Raw genomic sequence first — 18,547 nt, forward strand, 5'->3', positions numbered from 1 at the left:
AAAATGTCCATTCCCACTCCACTCTGGGGCCAGCCAGAGGTGATATATGCCAGTTCTCCAAACTACTCAAAATTTCCGCTACCAGTTCTCCAGAACCTGTCAGAATCTGCTGGATTTCACCCCTGCACTGATCCCCGATGACCAAAATATTGACCACACCACAAGCTAATAGCATTTTTTTCAGGTGCAGTACTAGTCAGCTGCAGAATAAATGAGTAATATCTTTTCTGTGTAATATTTGAGGAATATATGACTTGCCCATTTCTTTGACTTTATCCCACATACTTTGTGTCATAAATACCCACTCTGCACTTCCCCAATTGATCCCTGATGACCAAAAAGTTGCCCACGCAACAGCCTAATAATTATTCTTTTACATACAGCATCAGTTAAATCACTGCGCATCAAACAAGGAACCAGATCCAATCTGGGCCAGTCATTGGGACATTCTGAATTTTTGGACTCGTGCTGGAGCCGATACTCTCACCAGAATGTGTCTGGTGAGGCACATATCCTGGGACAGGTATATTTGCCTTCATTCATAAGGAATTAGAAGTGAAAATAAGGCACCTCAGTCTTCTGAACCTTATAAAGACATTGTTAGCTCAAAAGATAGTAAACTTTATCTTAGGTTGCAGGTGCGGGGTGTCTAAATGCTGTTCTCTCCACAAAAGCAACTGACTAATTGCTTGATTTTTTTTTAATTAAGTGAATTTTATTATATAATACAGCAGTGAGCAGGTAAAAAGTCGGCATAAAAAACTGAGTGGCAGAAGGAAGAGCCCGTGCTCCTTAATCCCAGCCAAGTCGTATTATAATAAAAGCCACCATGGGGGTTTTACACAGTAAGATTAAAAAAAATTGGCCCTGGTGCAGCCTAATGGCAAGCTGTGACATATTCTCCTTCCCTGCTTTCTTCATGGGGAATTTATTTTAAATAAAAGAAGGATTGTCATCATTTGTGGTATTTTTTTCAAGGGGAAAAAAAAAACTGAAGACACAAGGGGTTGGGGGAAGTACAAGATGTTGCATCTTTTTTTTTCCATATCAGCTGGTCCCTTGTCAAAAGCTCCTTCAAGGAAATCCAGTAGGCCATAAACCACAGAGCTCCACAACAGGTCACAAGGAGACAAAAATAACCTGTGACAGGGTCAATGCAAAACTTGCATCCTGGTTGATGCAAGTTTTGAATAAACCGCAGTAACACACAACCATGTGTGTTTTTGTCAGTCTCCCCACCGTTGACAAAGGCCCTTGTGCCACCAACTTCCTTAGAAATATGACACCCCTGTCCCCCCTCCCCAGACCCCGACTCACAAAGAAACCACTCAACACATCAAAGTCCATAAACTAAGCTGGAAAGCTCCAGGCGTTCCTGAGCATCTTCGTAGCACCTCTTTCTGTTGGCAGGCGCTTCTGGGAGTTGTAGTTTTGACTAAAGTTTGGATGGTCACAGTTCTGTATTGGTACACAATAAAAATAGAGGTCAGCTAAGGAATTACTGTTGATCTTTGGTTGCAATGGAATTAATTTGGGGGTTGAGAAGAGTTCTTTCAGATAGACCTGGATGGACCCACTGCTCTCCACAAATACCAGGATAAAAATATCCAGATGTTCCAAAGAACCTTGGATGTGATTTGGCCGGCTCCCACCAAGATGGCTTTATGGTTTAGAAGAGCTGTAGGGTAGAGTGTTCAACCCCCAGACCCCCAACCCATAAACCTGGACCTAGGAAGTAAAGACACCAGAAGTGTGAGTATCACATCCTGGTCTCTTGAGGACCTCACCAGTTGATCTTGGGGATGTGGCTTAAGGCAGGGCCTCCTATCAGAAGTGCTGGTGCTGGGGGGGGTGTGTGGGGGTGCGGCTTAAAAGTGGCCTAGGATGGGGTGGGAGATAACACTTGGCTGCTTGTGCGGGAACAGAGGCCTGGCTCCTGAGAAGGATGGGAGGAGCAGATCTGACTTGCTTCCTTCATTGCTTGCTTTGCGAGTAGCTCTGATCTACAGGCGTGGTTTTTGGCAATGGTGGATGGGCTCCCAGGTTGAGGAATGGGGCCCCTTAAGGCACAGGTGTTTTTCCCCCCATGCGTGGCAGTGGGTGTGGCTCGTTCAAAAGCCGACTATGGGCCCTCCCCCTTTCCCACGCCAGCAGGAGGCGTGGCCTGACCCCAGCAAGGCCAGGGCCCCTCCCAATCACCCAAAGAGCTTGATAAAGCAAGGGTGGCAATAGGGCTTTTCGTTCTGCTCCTTGAAGGTGCCTTTGTTGAGCTGCTTGAGGCAGAAGGCGCAGACGAAATGCTCCGGGTGGAACTTCCGGCCCATGGCGGTGATGCAGCGGCCGGTGATGGGTTTCTCACAGCCGGAACAGAGGGAGCCGCGTTGCTTGTGGTAATGGATTTCGCAGAAGGGGCGCCCGCCATGCTCAAAGAAGCTGCCGTTCATGAACGGGGTGTAGCATTCCTAGAACAGAGAGCAAACCATGGGGGATTAAAGAAGGCCACCTGTACAGGTAGTCCTCAACTTACCAATCATTCGTTTTAGTGACTGAAGTGACGACCACACTGAAAAAAGGATCTTACAATCAGTCCTGGCGCTTATGACCATCACAGCATCCCCACGGTCACCCCATCAAAATTTGTGCACTTATATTTATATGATGATGGTTGCAGCATCCGGGGGTCATGTGGTCACCATTAGGGACCTTCCCAGCTGACTTCCAACATGCAAAGACCGTGGGGGAAGCTGGATTCACTAAACACCCGTGCAGTTCACTTAAAAGCTGCAGTGAGTCACTCAGCAACCATGGCAAAAGTCATAAAATTGGGTGCGGCTCACTTAACAACTGCCTTGTTTAGTAATGGAAATTCTGGTCCCAATTTAGCCATATCGAGGACAAACTGTGATTATAAGTCAAAGATAACCTGTAACTTCATGGGGCTCTACAAGGTTACATTTCCTTCCAATAGTATTCCTGCACTCTGGGCAAAATCTCACACAATCCAGAGTACATGCTTTTCCTACACACACCACTCCCCATCTGGGTCTTGTCGCATACAATTCATCTCCCCAGCCAGGATGACTAGAAAGACTTGAAGTCTGGCAGATAGCAGATGGAACACACAAAAGGAGAGATTCAACCTGGAAATAAGGAGAAATATTCTGACAGTGAGAACAATCAACCAGTGGAACAGAAGTTGCCTTCGGAAGTTGTGGCAGCTTCATCACTGCAGGCTTTCAAGAACAGACTGGACTGCTATTTGTCAGAAATGGTGTAGGGTCTCCTGCTTGGGCAGGGGGTTGGACTAGATGACCTACAAGGTTCCTTCCAACTCTCTTAATCTGTAAACATGTATCCTGTTTTCCCCAAAATAAGACACCCCCTGATAATAAGCCAAATCTGGCTTTTGAGCGCATGGCAATAAGGCCAAGCACTTATTTCAGGGTTCAAAAAAATATAAAACACAGTAGCTAGGCCGGTTCACAATCTGTGGGATTTAACTGCCTCCAAGTAAGGCTTGATCAGAAGTTGATTTTAGGCTGAATTATTAGAAGATGAGAAATGCTGGGATTTGTCAAAAATCCCTTGATCCCGTCAAGTAGACTATATGACGTTCCTTATTTGTTTTAACTTAATCTTTTGTTTAGTAAATATCTTAACTGGTTTTCCTAACTTGGGCAAATCTTTCATTTTTTAAAAGAAAACTTCCTTGCCTTTTATCCTTCTTGACTTCAACCCAGAAACCCTTTACTAAGAGCCTATTTCTGCCCGATGGCATTTTTTTGTCTTAATTTATGCTGTGCATTTTGGTTTAGATGGCATTATGTACAGATAGTCCTTGACTTACAATAGTTCGTTTAATGACCATTCAAAGTTACAATGGCACTGAAAAAAAGTGACTTTTGACCATTTTTCACTTATGACTGTTGCAGCCGCCCCATGGTCACATGATCAAAATTCAGACGCTTGGCAATTGACTCCTATTTATGACAGTTGCAGTGTCCCAGGGTCATGTGATCCCCATTTTGCAACCTTCTGACAAGCAAAGTCAATGGGGAATCCAGATTCATTTAACAACACTGACATGATTGACTTAACAACTGTGGCAAGAAAGCTTATAACACGGGGCAAAATTCACTTAACAAATGTCTCACTTAGCAACAGAAATTTTGGGCCCAATTGTAAGTCAAGGACTACCTGTATCAAGATCTAAGTTGACAGCTGTTTCAAGGCTCAGCCATGGAGTAGATCCAGATGTGCTAGGTCTCAGTCACATCTTTAACATGCAGAGGAGTCCGAAAATGAGGTTCTTGGAGGCACGACATTCCCCCAATTTCAGAACCATCTTCAGCTGGCATAAAGGGGTTGTGTTATTTTGCCAAGAGAAATTTAATAAGTAAAATCCTAGGATGCTTCAGGAGCTAACCCTGAACAGTTGTTTTCTTCATCTTGCAAATGTTAAGTATGATCAATGGAGCAACCATCATTATTCTTCTCACCCATCACCTTTGCAAGGGTGAGCCACAAGTAGAGATATCAACAAATTCGCCCCCATGGAGAGTTTCCTTGCCAGTTGTAGCTAGGGCAAAATTAAAACTAAAATAATAAGACAGTGAGAGCTGAACCTCGGTCAGTTTCATTTTCAGCATGAGAACTCGAAGTGACTAAACATTCTCCTTTGCAAAACCATTTCCCTTCATTGGTTTTCTAGCCATCCTGACAAGATTGTACACAATCCAACCCTGGCCCAGAGCTGGTACTTACCCTGCAAACAAAACATTCTGGGTGCCACAAGGCATTGAGAGCCGAGATGTAGTTCTCCAAGATAGCCTGGCTGCACCCTTGACAGCGAGTGGAGAAGAGCTCATAAAAATCCTGGCGACAATACTGCTTCCCGTCTTTCTCATGAAAGCCTGCAGGGGGAGACAGAGTCAATAGGGAAGGGACCAAAAAATGGTGCAGCTCAGTGGCCACCTAAGGGGTATCAGTAGTACTGCAAAGGCCCGATTCAGAATTCTTTTGCAATGCTGAAGCTGTGGAAATTTAGTTAAGGACACCACAACTTTCTCCAACCAGGAGCCCTCCAACTGAGCTGGACCTCCAGCCATATAACAGGCAGCAGTCCTTTGGGTGGGGACAGCAGGAAATGCAATTCAAAAACTTTGAGGAGACCCTGGTTGGAAAGACTGGTTCTGTGGGCAACCAATAGTCCATAAAGGCCAACAAGCACATTTGGTGTGCATGCGAAAAAGATTGTTACCCAGCCATGCGTTGTACCAAACCTTCTCTATGACATCATCCCATCTCTGCCATTCACCCTACGACTTTTGGAGCATAAAACAATAAACTTTAAACTCACACAAAAAAGGCTTGCTCGTGATTTAGTGGACACAACCACCTTATGTCATCCCTCTCAGATTAGATCAAGACAGAAAACACAACCAAAAGAGCGTTGGTCTTACCTGATACGCTTCTTCTCATTGTACTGGAAGGATAATCCAATCTGTCCTTGAAGCCGAATCTGTCCGGCTGTCTGTTTCTGTGTGTGTACGCCCTCTGGAATCGGTGGGTGCCGAATCCGGCGTCTGATGACCGAAAGGAACGTCTACGAAAAAGGGGAGCTTGACGCAGGTCCGATTTTCTCGAGGGCAGGACTTTCTTCCTGTCCTTATTCTCCACCAGCACAGAATCTAAGGCCGCTCCAAATAGCTTGCCGCCCTCGTAAATTGCCGAAGCTAGCTTCCATTTAGACCTCATATCTGCCAGTGGCGCAGCCATAGTATTCGTCGGGCCCCTACAGAGGTGGCCATAGCCTTGGAGGCAAAACCTGGTGCATTCATTGTGGCATCTGCCGAGAACTCAACAGCAGCTATCACTTTGTTGAAATCCTTATGGGCGCGGACATCCCCAGGAGCAACCCTCTCTCGCATCTGAGGTAGCCAAACGAGCGTGGCCCTCGTTGAAGAATGATGCAGCCGTGCAAGATCTTATCGCCCAGGCAGACGCCTGATGCGTTCTGCGGAGCGTCATTTATGCCCTTCTATCCTCCGCTTTCAGAGAGTCCTCCCCATCATTAATTAATATGGAGGAGGAAATTAAGGCTATCACCGGTTCATCTAACATTGGGGATCGAAGCTTCTCAGCTAGATCTGGGACCATATTATAAAATCTCTTATCGGTACCACCTGGTGTGGTCAACACCACAGGTTTGTCCCATTGCCCTCGGATTACATTACGGAAGAAATCATTTGAAGGAATCTCCTCGGTCTCCTTAGAGGGCTTTGGGAACAGAAGCTCCCCTGGATCTGCTGAGTTTGTAGCTGCCTCTGCTGTGGCCGGGTCAGTCCCCATATTTGTCGCTGCTTTGGCCTTAAACAGTAATGAACTAAAAAGGGCCAGTCGAAAAAGTCCTGCAAATGCTGGGCGCTCAGGATTCCTTCATCTTCCGAGAGGCCTGAATCCCTTTGATCCTCTTCTCCTGAGGCAGAAGCCTCGCTTTGCATGGGGGGAAATTTTGAATGTGCCCTTTGGGGGGCTTCCATCTCTCCTTGCTGTTGCAATGGTCTGAAACGATCCTGATTACTAGGAAATTCCCGTGTCAGTGTGGCTGCCTGTCGCCACTGTAGGTGTCCTGTGTTAATGGCCTGTGATAACGTTGAGATGAGATTTTTCACTTGATCCAAAAGTTCTGGATCTTGGATTTCCCTTGTGTGTAGCTCAGATGCTGTGGGCATAAATGTAGCCTCTGGAGCCATTTTCATTCTTTTTGCCATCGGACCCCACTGATTGTCTGTCTGCAAAGATTTTTCTTGTGCTATAGAAGCGTTATCGTTGTCTTCTGAACAGAGAAAAGACTGATGAAACGGATCACCGATGCCATCTCATGGTCCTGCTTAGCAGCAAGGAAGCTGCCGTTCCATCTCGATAGGCTGATTTACCTGCTTACCAGGCGAAACGCAGGAAATTTCAAGCTCCCTTTCTTCAGGGAGCCCTTCCCCCTTTCTTTGTTCTGCCTCCCTTTCCGCCTTGGCTATTTCCCTGCTAATAGCCCTATGGCTTCTCATGGCATCCTCTTCCTCTATCTTGGTGGCTCTCCTAGAGGAAATGGTTTTTGCTTTTAACCTTTCAGCTGCTCCTCTAGCGAGAGATTTAACTCCCTTAGCCTGGCCTGGAGAGAGTTCAGGGGTCCTCTGATCCCCCTTCTTTGTTCTAGTTGCATGGTCAGCCATGATATCTTATGCCCCTCTGATTAGGACAGGCTCGGTCACAAAGGACCTCTGCTGTCACAGCTTTCTTTTTTTCTTTGCTGTTTACAATATGCCCAAATCTCAGCTGGCCAGTGGCTTCAGGGCTGTATAGGCTGCTGTTTCGGACTAAGCAGGCAAGCTAGCCTCATTATCTTGTAATCCTGTCTTTTGTCTGTGCTTTAATAGCGCTAATTAGCTGCTTCTCAGCTTTTTTATAGGCAAGAGAGGGTTCTGCTTCAGTCCTTCCAGAGCCCGCCCCAGCCCAGCATTTTTAAATGACCACAGTGCTTGCTGATTCAACCAGCTGTCTGGCTGTTTTCCTTTATCAGAGACCTCCAGTTTCTCTTAATCAGTCACTGTGTCCCTTTTAGGACCTGCTGCCCCCAAAATCGCAAACAGGCTGCCCTACTGCATCTCCTGCAAGTCAGACAAAAACTGTAGCCTTTCGCAAAGTGCGAATGGCTTTACACAGAGCCGGTCTTACAGTTTTGTAGAAATTACGAATATTCTTGACTTTCTTAGCACCAGCACTCTCACACATGTCTCCTTCGCTCAATGACCGAGTTAAAATCTGGGCATGCTCAGTAGGAGGAGGCATGGCCAAGGATTGGATTGACAGTCTCCAGAGTGGAAGAGGATTCTATACCCACACAATTGGATTAGCCTTCCAGCACACTGGAGAACAAGCTAATTCTACATTATTGCAAGACTCCATTTGCAGAATTTAACAGGTCTGAAAGTACAGATCTCCCTCTGTCTCTTTTTACAGCATGGTAAGGAGTATATTTCTCTGCCTGTTATGCAGCTCCAGGTTCCTTCCTTTCTTATCTGATCTTTCCCTAGGCAGCCTCTCTTCCTCCTGTCTCTCAAGGTCTTTCCCACATACCATTATAAATAGTCCTTGACTTACAACCATTCATTTAATGACAGTTTGAAGTCACAGCGGCACTGAAAAAATGACAATTGTTTTTCAAACTTAAAACCATTGCAGCATCCCCATAGTCACATGAAAAAAATTCAGATGTTTGGTAACTGACTCATCTATATGATGATTGCAGTATCCCAGGATCATGTGTTCACCTTTTGCAACCTTCTGAAAAGCAAAGTCCATGGGGAATCCAGATTCACTTAACAATAATGTTACTAACTTAACAACTGTGGCGAGAAAGCTCATAAAATCAGGCAAAATTCACTCAACAACTATCTTGTTTGGCAACATAAATTTTAGCTTCGGTTGTGGTCATAAGTCGAGAATCACCTCAGGTAGTCATCAGCATAGGACCATAATGCAAACACTGCAGTTCTAAAGTGAATGCACAGTCATTAAGCGAGCCAATGGTTCTCTATGGTGCAAAGTTTTGCCGGAAACCAGAACTAAGTACTGGTTTACATCAAAACCTTTGTAAAACATGAGCACATGACCGCAGGATGCTGCAAACGATTGTCAATGCAGCCTTATTGCTCAGTTCCTGAAGCTTGATCACATGATCAGAGAAGGGACTCTTTCTTAGGTTGCATCAGTGGTGGTATTCAGCCGGTTTGGGTTAACCGGTAGCAGCAGCTGCGGGAGGCTCCGCCCACCCACCCGGACATCATCGTGTCCCATTTTTAACGCTCTGCACGTGCGCGGAGGTGGACGCACGCGCTCACATTTGTGAATCGGTAGCAAAGGTAAGTGAATACCACCCCTGGGTTGGATGTAATTTTGGACAGTTGCTAAGCAACTGGTGGTAAATCAAGGACTACTTGTCACTCAAGTGAAGTCAATTCCTAGCAAACAGTTTGAACCCCATTGAAAGATCTGGCTAAGTACAACTAAAGAGTCCCAAACAGGATGGAACCAGTCAAAGTCAAAATCTCTCCCCTGCCAGCTGCTGTACTGACCTTCCTCTCCAAAAGGCCGCCTGCACTTAACACAGCAGAAGTGCTCCGGGTGCCAATTCTTGTCCAGTGCAGTCACCATTTTCTGAACGGACCACAGGAAGGCCAAAGAAGGGGAGGAAAAACACTTTGTCAAAAATGCCCTAAACATGGTTATCGCTGCTCTGCATTTCCCAAGGTTTCTTAACTTGCTCAACCCTCTTTTTCAACCTCCATGATTTCTGTCTAACAGCTCCCTGTGAATTTTACAACAAATTTCTAATCCTGATCCTATGGTTCACTGTCTGATGGCGTTTACTTCCGGTTTTTTGGCAAAAAAATGGAAGAAAATGAGTTTCTTTAAAAAGCTGTTGTGTTTGCTTAAAGACCACAAAATGGCAGTCGCAAAAAAAAAAAAAGATGGTAAAATCAAGCACAGTCAGGTGGGTTTAGGTCGGACAATTCACTGCAGCCAACTTGCCTCAAGGCAACGCGACGCAGGACAGGAGTTACGCTAATGTCAAGAAATGGTGGAATAGAACAATTAAAGAAAGGATGCCAGAAGAGGGACGAAGAGAAATGTGAATGTCAAAAATTAAAACAATTTTTAAAATTTATTTTAAATAATTAAATTGAATTGTTGAATTGACCTGCGGTGAGTTGGCTGAGGCGAATTGTCAGGTGGTGACCCACTGAACGATCGCCATGGTTTATAACTGTAATTCTGTGCTCCGTTATGGCCATTAAGTCAAGTTTCATACTAGCATTCAGGAACTGAAAGATGCAGGGGTTCACCCTGCAAATAACACGACACCCAGTGATTTCTAAACCGATCAGTGCATGAATGACAAGAAAGGCCCCTCTTAGCAGCTTTGTGGTCTGAAATTTAAAAAAAAAACTGCACTGCTATCCGGCGCTCAGGCCCTTGAGGAGAAAAAGGGTGAAATGAATGAGCAGGCCCCAAAACCCACATTCAAGATTGGACTCTCAGAAAAAAAAAACCCACACACAGATCAGCACTTGCTCAAAACTGCACCGAACGTTTTCAAGCAGGAGGGGGAAAAAACTCACATCCAGGATGGGTTCGTTGCAGAATCCACAGCGGGGAGAGAAAAGCTGAAAGTAATCTCTCTCGCAGTAGGGGGCGCCGTCCTTCTCAAAAAAGTTGCTGCCCCCCATCTCCTTCTGGCAGTAAGTGCAGACAAAGTGCTCCGGGTGCCAGGTACTCCCTAAGGCGGTTACCACCTAGACGAGGAAAAAAAATGGAAGGAAGAAGGCCACATGAACACCTGTCAATCAGACGGCGACATTACAGACTCACAACAGTTCGTTTAGTGACTGTACGAAGTTACAACGCCACAAAAAAGAGTGACTTATGACTGTTTTTCACACTTACGACCGTTGCGACATCCCCATGGTCACATGATCAAAATTCAGATGCTTGACAACCGGCTCATATTTATGACGGTTGCAGTGTCCTGGGGTCACGTGATCACCTTTTACGACCTTCTGACGAGCAAAGTCAATGGGGAAGCCAGGTTTGTGTAACAACCGTGCAGTGATTCACTTAACGACTGTGACAGGAAAGGTTGTAAAATGGGGCAAAACTCACTGAACAAATATTTCACTTAGCAACAGAAATGTTGGGCTCAATTGTGGTTGTAAGTCGAGGACTACCTAAATTGATTGATTGATTGCATTTCCAGCCTTTATTATTTTTACAAATCGTTCAAGGCGGTGAACATATCCAACATATATCTTCCTCCTCCTATTTTCAACCACCCTATGAGGTGGGCTGGGCTGAGAGAGATTGACTGGCCCATAGTTAGTCAGCTGATTTTCATGCCTAAAGTGGGACTAGAACTCACGGTCTCCTGGGGACTGGTCCAAAGCCATTCATATGGCTTTCATGCCCCAGGTGAACTAGAATTCACAGACTCCTGGTGACTAACCAGGAGTGGGGGTTGGGTTCTAAATTTTTTTACTACCGGTTCTGTGGACGTGGCTTTTTTGTGGGCGTGGTTTGATGGTCATATGATAATTCTTTAGGATTTAGCAGAGGTACTGGTCTACCAGGCTTTTAACTGCTTGCAGAGCTGTACCGGTCTACCCATTTAGTTTTGCAGGCACCGGTCTACTCATTTGTTTTTGCAGCACTGGTCTACTCATTTGTTTTTGCAGGCACTGGTCTACCAACACACTGCCTTTTAACACTGATCAGCTGTAAGGCGGCCCTTTGAAGCCCCCAAGTTTAAACAGCTTTTTCCTTCTAGCCGATCAGCTGGGACTTGGGAGGCAGCAATAGATTGGGGGTGCGGCCAAATAAAAGGTAAGAATAACGTGGGGGGGGGCAGAACCGGTTCAGTGACGTCATATCGTCACCGCTACCTGCTCGGTGGAACCGGGAGGAACCCACCACTGGACTGGCCCAAGGTCACCCAGCTGGCTTTCACAGCTAAAGCAGGAATTGAATTCACTGTCCCCTGGTTTCTAGGCCAGCATTTTAACCAGATCAAACTGACTCTATGAAAGATAGCTGCTCCCAAAAGTTTCTTGGTCCTCTATTCTTCTACAAACTGCAGTTTATTTATTTGTTATTTTATTTATTAAATTTATTTGCTGTCGTCTCACTGTCAACCAACTCTGGCCAGCTTACATCATAAAAACAGGAAGTGCAAAATTAAAGATTAAAATGAACAAAGATTAAATGACTTAAAACCAGAGATGGGTTTCAGCAGGTTCTGACCAGTTCTGGAGAACCGGTAGCGGAAATTTTGAGTAGTTCAGAGAACCGGCAAATACCACCTCTGGTTGGCCTCAGAATGGGGTGGGAATGGAGATTTTGCAATATCCTTCCCCCAGGAGTGGTGAGGGAATGGGGATTTTACAGTATCCTTCCCCTGCCACGCCCAAAAAGCCACTCCCACCAAGCCACACCCACAGAACCGGTAGTAAAAAATTTTGAAACCCACCACTGCTTAAAACCCAGAATATTCTTTTCATTAAACTAGACCTATCCAATTCCAGCAACCGTTCTTTATATGGTTTAGCCTCCTCAGTCTAAACCTAGGCATAAACCTACATCTAAACCTAAGCCTAAATCCAAATTACAGCAATAGAGAGGGTCAGCAACTTCTCCTTCAGCCTTCTATGATAATTCAGGAGGACACGGAAGGTGGAGAAGGATTCCACAGCACTTAAAAATTCACAAGAAGGGAAAAAGTTTGGCAGGCAAATGTCTCCCTAATTCCAGATGCGACGTTGGTTCTCCCTGATTTCCCTGCTTGTACCCATCAGACCCACCCAGGTATCTGACCCACATACAAGACGAGGCTGACCTGCCCGGCGATGGGTTTTTGACAGGAAGCACAAAGCCCCTTGGCTGTGGTGGAAATGCCTTGGCGGCTGAGATCCGATTCCAGCATCACGAGCATGCTATCCAGATTCCCACTGGGCTGGCCTGGGGACATCTGGGGGGACATAGCAGTGGGGCCTGGGCAGACGGATGACACCACGGGCTGCTGAGCTGAGGGCACTTGGGCGGGAGCAGGTGCTGGTGGCACTGTGGTGGTCGTGGTGGCGGTCGTGGTGGGGACCGAGACTCCCGGAAGCTAAAGGTTTAGAAAACATAAGATAGTTAAGAGTCACATACGAACGATAGAATCTTATCGATTGCTACTTCTCTTATTTGGGCAAGGCTTCAGAGCCGATCTCCAGAAACCTTGAGAGGATTGCTTTCTTCTGTGTCAGGAGAAAAGGATGTGAATTTACAATACAGGAAGTCTTCAAATTACAAGAGTTCATTTAGAGACCATTCGAAGTCACAATGGAACTAAAAAAAGTGACTTATAACTACTTTTTCACACATGACCTTTGCAGCATCCCCATGATCGTGGGATTTATATTCAGATGCTTGACAGCTGACTCATATTTATGACATTTTTGTAGCATCCTGGGGGGGTCACATGATCACCTTTTGGGCCCTTCTGACGAGAAAAGTCAATGGGGAAGCCAGATTCACTTAACAACCGTGTTACTAATTTAACAACTGCAGGGATTCACTTAACAAATGTGGCAAGAAAGGTCGTAAAATGCAGCAAAACTTACTTAACACGTTTTTCACTTAAAGTCAGAAATCTGCGGCTCAATTGTGGTCGTAAGTCGAGAACTACCTGTATGCTCTGATCAAATAAAGTTAGAATGGTGCCCAGCATAGCTGGAAAAAAAAAAAAAACCATCTAATTTCTCAGAGTAAACTCATGGCTCAAAATTGGCCAGAGAATCTTAAAGCATTTTTTTTTTAAGAAAAAAGAACTTTTGCATACTTTCACTTCAGGAAAATAGATTCTGAGGGCATCGAGAGCCATTACATTCTGAGGAGGCCGTTGGAAGTAGACCTGGTGTGCGTTTGTGTGCATATTCATACAGAGAGAGGTTGCTTCTTGTGCAATCCATTCATGCCATTTATTTTAATTTAAACAAACTTAATCTTTCTCCGATTGTCTAAATTAAAGTTTAATTTTAATTAAAATTAAAATTAAAAATAAATTAAATTAGTGCCATGTAAAGGGGTGAGCTCCCGTTACTTGTCCCAGCTTCTGCCAACCTAGCAGTTCGAAAGCACATAAAAAAATGCAAGTAGAAAAATAGGGACCACCTTTGGTGGGAAGGTAAGTGTTCCATGCGCCTTTGGCGTTGAGTCATGCCAGTCACATGACCACGGTGACATCTTTGGACAGCGCTGGCTCTTCGGCTTTGAAACAGAGTAGCACCGCCCCCTAGAGTCGGGAACGACTAGCACATAAACCTTTACCTTTACCTTAATCTTTCTACTTTATCTGTAGAAATTATGCGTTATGTGGAGTAAACAATGCAGGATCTTGAACCTTTCCCAAAATTTCTATCTGTAGGAAAATACAGACACACACACACACACACAATTGTACACACAAAGTTCTATAGTTTATCAGACTCTTCTGCTTTTCTTTGCAACTAAGACTAAGGATTTATTTTTAAAAAAAAAAAATCCCATTGTTTTAAGAAAGATATCTTTTCTACTGAAATATCTGTGGGGTCCTTGATGCTCTCTGAAGTTTTCTTGTAGACATTTCATTACCATACTAGATAACATCATCAGTGCTGGTCTGATATTGGGATTTGCTCTCTCTACTCTCTGTGACACTCCCTAATGCAGGGGTGTCAAACTGGCAGCCTGCAGGCCAGATGCATCAGATGCAGGCCACACCCACTCCAGCTCCACAAAGGGAAAAACATTGCAATATGTCACGTGACAGCAACATGACGCCGGGTGCCCTAGCAGCACATGTTACTTAGTTTGATAATGAAACGCCTGCAAGAAAACCACCAAGCTCATAGAGAACCAACGATCCCACAGTTCAACCTTGAACTGCAAATATTTTCTTCCATCGGAACTCAAATATCTACAGTTACATGCACAATATTGTGGTCAGACCCCAAGCAATCCTGAAAACTACTGGGTCCCCTTCATCTTCATCCCTAAGACTACCTCTTCGGCATGCTTACATTGCTCTGGACACGGAAATCCGACAGCGAAGCCATGAGCTTGTCCAGCTCCAGAGTCGCTGAGGTGGCCGTCGGCTTGGCAGATGGAGACATTGTTGACCTGTGATAAGAACAGCCATGAAAAGGCGGGAAAGGAATGTGTTGCATGGTTCTCCCACTCGCAGGATGATACAGGTAATCCTTGACTTAAACCATCCATTTTAGTGACCGATAGAAGTTACACCAACAGTGAAAAAAGTGACTTATAACTAGTCCTCCCACTTACAATCACCTCAGCATTCCTGTGTTCATGTGATCAAAATTCGGGCACTTGGTAACTGGCATCTATTTATGATTGTTGCTGTGTCCTGAAGGGGGGGGGGTCATGTGATCAGCATTTGTGATCTTCCCGCTGGCTTCCGACAAGGAAAGTCATTGGGGGAAGCTGGATTTGCTCAATGACCACACAATTCACTTAACAACTGCAGTGATCAGTGGCAAAAAAACGTCATAAAGTCGGTTGCGATTCACCTAACAACCGCCTTGCTTAGCAATGGTCCCAGTTATGGTTGTAAAATGAGGACTACCTGCATGGCTCTCCCACTTAATACTGAAAAGCTCTATGTCTGCTTTTCTTGGAGTAACAGCTGCTTCAGTTCAAGGGTTAGAGATGGGGTTAGGTGTCTATATGATAATTAACTGCAAATCCTAAATGACTGAACCTTAAAAATCTCTCTAATGGAGAAGTGTCTTTGCATTCAATTTCCTATGATAGAAAAATCTGTCCTTGAAAAATTATCCTTTTTATAACTCTCAAAAGAAGGAACACCTCTAATGTGCTGGGTATGGTAATGTATTCTACTTCAGCAGTGGATATTTTGATCTCTCGATTCTCTAGGCCAGTGTTTCTCAACCTTGACTCTTAAGATGGGTGGACTCTAACTCCCAGAATTCTCCAGGCAGCATGACTGGCTGGGGAATTCTGGGAATTGAAGTCCACCATCTTAAAGTGGAGAAAGTCATAATGGAGGTTATAAAACAGAAATACTAATTACCTATCATGATAAGAGAATTTTACTTAGTATTTAGCTTTAGTACATCAAAAACAATTGTTTTTCAGACCTCTTTAGAACTAGTGGCAAATTCTATCTCAGTTTCACCCATGTATCAGCCACTTACCGGGATAAAGAAGTACCGTCTGTTGAATCATCCAATCTTTCTTTGTCCTTGTCTGCAGCAGGACTTTTGCTGGATGGGAATTGGGACATTATTTCATCTGGGGATAGAAAGGGAAGGGATGGGATGGGATGGGATGGGATGGGATGGGAAGGGAAGGGAAGGGAAGGGAAGGGAAGGGAAAGAAAGGAAAGGGAAGGGAAGGGAAGGGAAGGGAAGGGAAAATCTTTGAGTCATGTGCTATTCCACACATCAGCCATCAGAGGGCAACACTGCCACACTTCTAGGCATGAAAGAACATCTGGAGAACACATATACACCCACAGAGGAAGTACATGGTAAAAAAAAAACTTGGAAAATTGGGCAGAAATACATTGAAAGGAAGAAGCAACTTCCTCCTGCTGCGCTGAGATCTGGCAACTTCACCCAGGGCAGAGAAGGAACTTCCATTCTTCATTCAAACCTGCCTCCTGTTGGAAAGTGCAAATCATAGGAAGCCGATGGAGGAAGAAATAAATGCTCCATTGCAAGGAAAGGTCAAGCCTCATGGGATATATCGGCAGTGGGTGGGGCAAATCTGCTTGCAAACGGGAGATGCATTTAGAGAGCCTCCAAGACGTAGAGGCGACTCTGTTTAACAAATGGTGCAGTTGCTGCCAAGAGAGCCTTAGGCGGATTTTGGAAGTTGCAGACTTTGACTGAGAAATGAAGCAGTCCTGGTTGCTCTGCTTTATGTTAGCCTAGAACTATTTATAACAGCGTTTTCCAAACTTGGCAAGCATATAACGTATAGACTTCAACTCCCAGAATTCCCCAGCCACCACCAAATAAACACCCCAGATACCACAGCAAAAAGCAAGGCCTGGAGCCATTTTTCACAGCCGTTTTATGCAAACCAACCCTTGTATTCATGGGACTTTAAGGACCACCCAGATTTATTTACCTAGTACTGAACGTTTGACAACATCTAGATCAGTGTTTCTCAACCTTGGTAGCTTGAAGATGGGTGGACTTCAACTCCCAGAATCCCCCAGCCAGCAGCGCTGGCTGAGGGATTCTGGGAGTTGAAGTCCACCCATCTTCAAGCTTCCAAGGTTGAGAAACACTGATCTAGAGAGACCGGAGGGGGTCAGAAAAGACCCCATTTTAATTCTCACTCGACCATAGAGTCTTTGGATCTGGTTCTCTCAGCCTGACCTGACTCACAGGGTTGTTGTGTTAACAATAAAAGAAGGTGATATCCCAGCCACACCAAGTTGAGTATCAAAGGAAAAGGCAGAGCATGCATGTAATAGCTAAATTAAAAACTCCAGGTAGTCCTCGACTTACAACAGTTCATTTAGTTACCATTTGAAGTTACAACAGCACTGAAAAATGTGACTTATGATCATTTTTCATAGTTACCGAGTTACCTTTGCAATATCCCCATGTGAGCAAAATTTGGATGCTTGACAACTGGTTCATGACCATTGCTGTGTCCTGGGGTCAATAAATAAATGGGGTCACGTGATCCTCTTTTGCGACCTCCTGACAAGCAAAGTCAATTGGAAAACCAGATTCACTTAACATCCAGGTTACCAATAATAACTGCGGCAAGAAAAGCCGTAAAATGGAGCAAAACTCCCTTAACAAATGTCTCACTTAGCTACAGAAATTTGGGGCTCAATTGTGTTCGTAAGTGGAGGACTGCCTGTAATGGCTAAATTAAAGAACTACAGGTTATCTTCTACTTACGACCACAACGGAGCCCAAAATTTCTGTTGTTAAGCAAAAACATTTGTTAAGGGAGTTTTGACCCATTTTACGACTGTTCTTGCCACAGTTGTTAACTGAATCACTGCAATTGGTAAGGTGGTAACCCAGTTGTTAAGTGAATCTGGCTTCCCCATTGACTTCGCTTGTCAGAAAGTCACAATAGGAGATCACATGATCTTGGGACCCTGCAAAGGCCATAAATATGAACCAATTGCCAAGCATCTGAATTTTGATCCTGTGACCATAAGGTTGCTGTAGAAGTTGTAACTATGAAAAATGGGCGTAATTCACATTTTTCAGTGCCATTGTAACTCTGAACAGTCCCTAAATGAACTGTTGTTAAGTCAAGCACTTAACTACCTGTACTGGGGAGACAAACCAGAAGACAGCCTAAAGATTAAGGAGAGAACCTTATTCTGAATTGCTCTTGTGTCACATCTAGCTAGTTCAGACTTAGTTTCAGGATCTGAAAAAGTCTTGGGAGAAGAGGATGCTTATTCCCCCATTGCAGACCAGATGTAGTGGACCATGTCTCTTATAACTCATGGCCCATTTTGTTCCTAGGCCGACTAGAAATTATGAGGGTTGTATGAGGGTTATGAGGACACCAATCCAGGCAAGAGCGAGCTGTAATGTGTGATTTCATCCTTTTAGAATCACTTTTCTGGACAACAGCAAACATTGGCACTCAAAGTCATGATTAGTTCAGCGATGGTTTACTGAAAAACCACCTCTGGGTTGGCTGGGTTCACACAATACGCCGAGCCATAAATCACGGTTAACAAATGACAATGGTTGGGTTCGCGCATCACACCAAGCCAAAAACAATAGACATTCCAGCTTGGTGTGATGTTGTGGAGTCCAGTTGGATGCCACTTCTGATCATGCGAGGGACAATACAGAAAAGAGGCTTCCAAGAAGGTTGGCCACACCAAAAAATGCTCCCCCCCCCCCCGAAGTTGGCTTGCAACTTCATCTAATTTTCT

The 18,547-nt window shown here is 44.7% G+C and overlaps 1 protein-coding gene across 1 annotated transcript in view; it reads right to left on the minus strand.

The window, feature by feature from the left end:
* Window positions 1-693: 693 nt before the first annotated feature.
* The window catches only part of TGFB1I1 (transforming growth factor beta 1 induced transcript 1), a 32,861-nt gene continuing 15,007 nt past the window's right edge, over window positions 694-18,547 (minus strand). Inside the window, exons 5-11 of the mRNA XM_034419797.3 lie at window positions 15,810-15,906; window positions 14,652-14,751; window positions 12,446-12,718; window positions 10,179-10,352; window positions 9,132-9,213; window positions 4,765-4,913; window positions 694-2,462 (exon numbers count right to left, since the gene is read on the minus strand). Coding sequence (XP_034275688.2) covers window positions 2,196-2,462; window positions 4,765-4,913; window positions 9,132-9,213; window positions 10,179-10,352; window positions 12,446-12,718; window positions 14,652-14,751; window positions 15,810-15,906 — 1,142 coding nt within the window. The 3' untranslated portion in view covers window positions 694-2,195. The remainder of the gene's footprint in view (window positions 2,463-4,764; window positions 4,914-9,131; window positions 9,214-10,178; window positions 10,353-12,445; window positions 12,719-14,651; window positions 14,752-15,809; window positions 15,907-18,547) is intronic.

This window comes from Pantherophis guttatus, chromosome 4, assembly GCF_059756535.1.
Source record: "Pantherophis guttatus breed Tessera chromosome 4, ASM5975653v1, whole genome shotgun sequence".
Classification (NCBI taxonomy): domain Eukaryota; kingdom Metazoa; phylum Chordata; class Lepidosauria; order Squamata; family Colubridae; genus Pantherophis; species Pantherophis guttatus.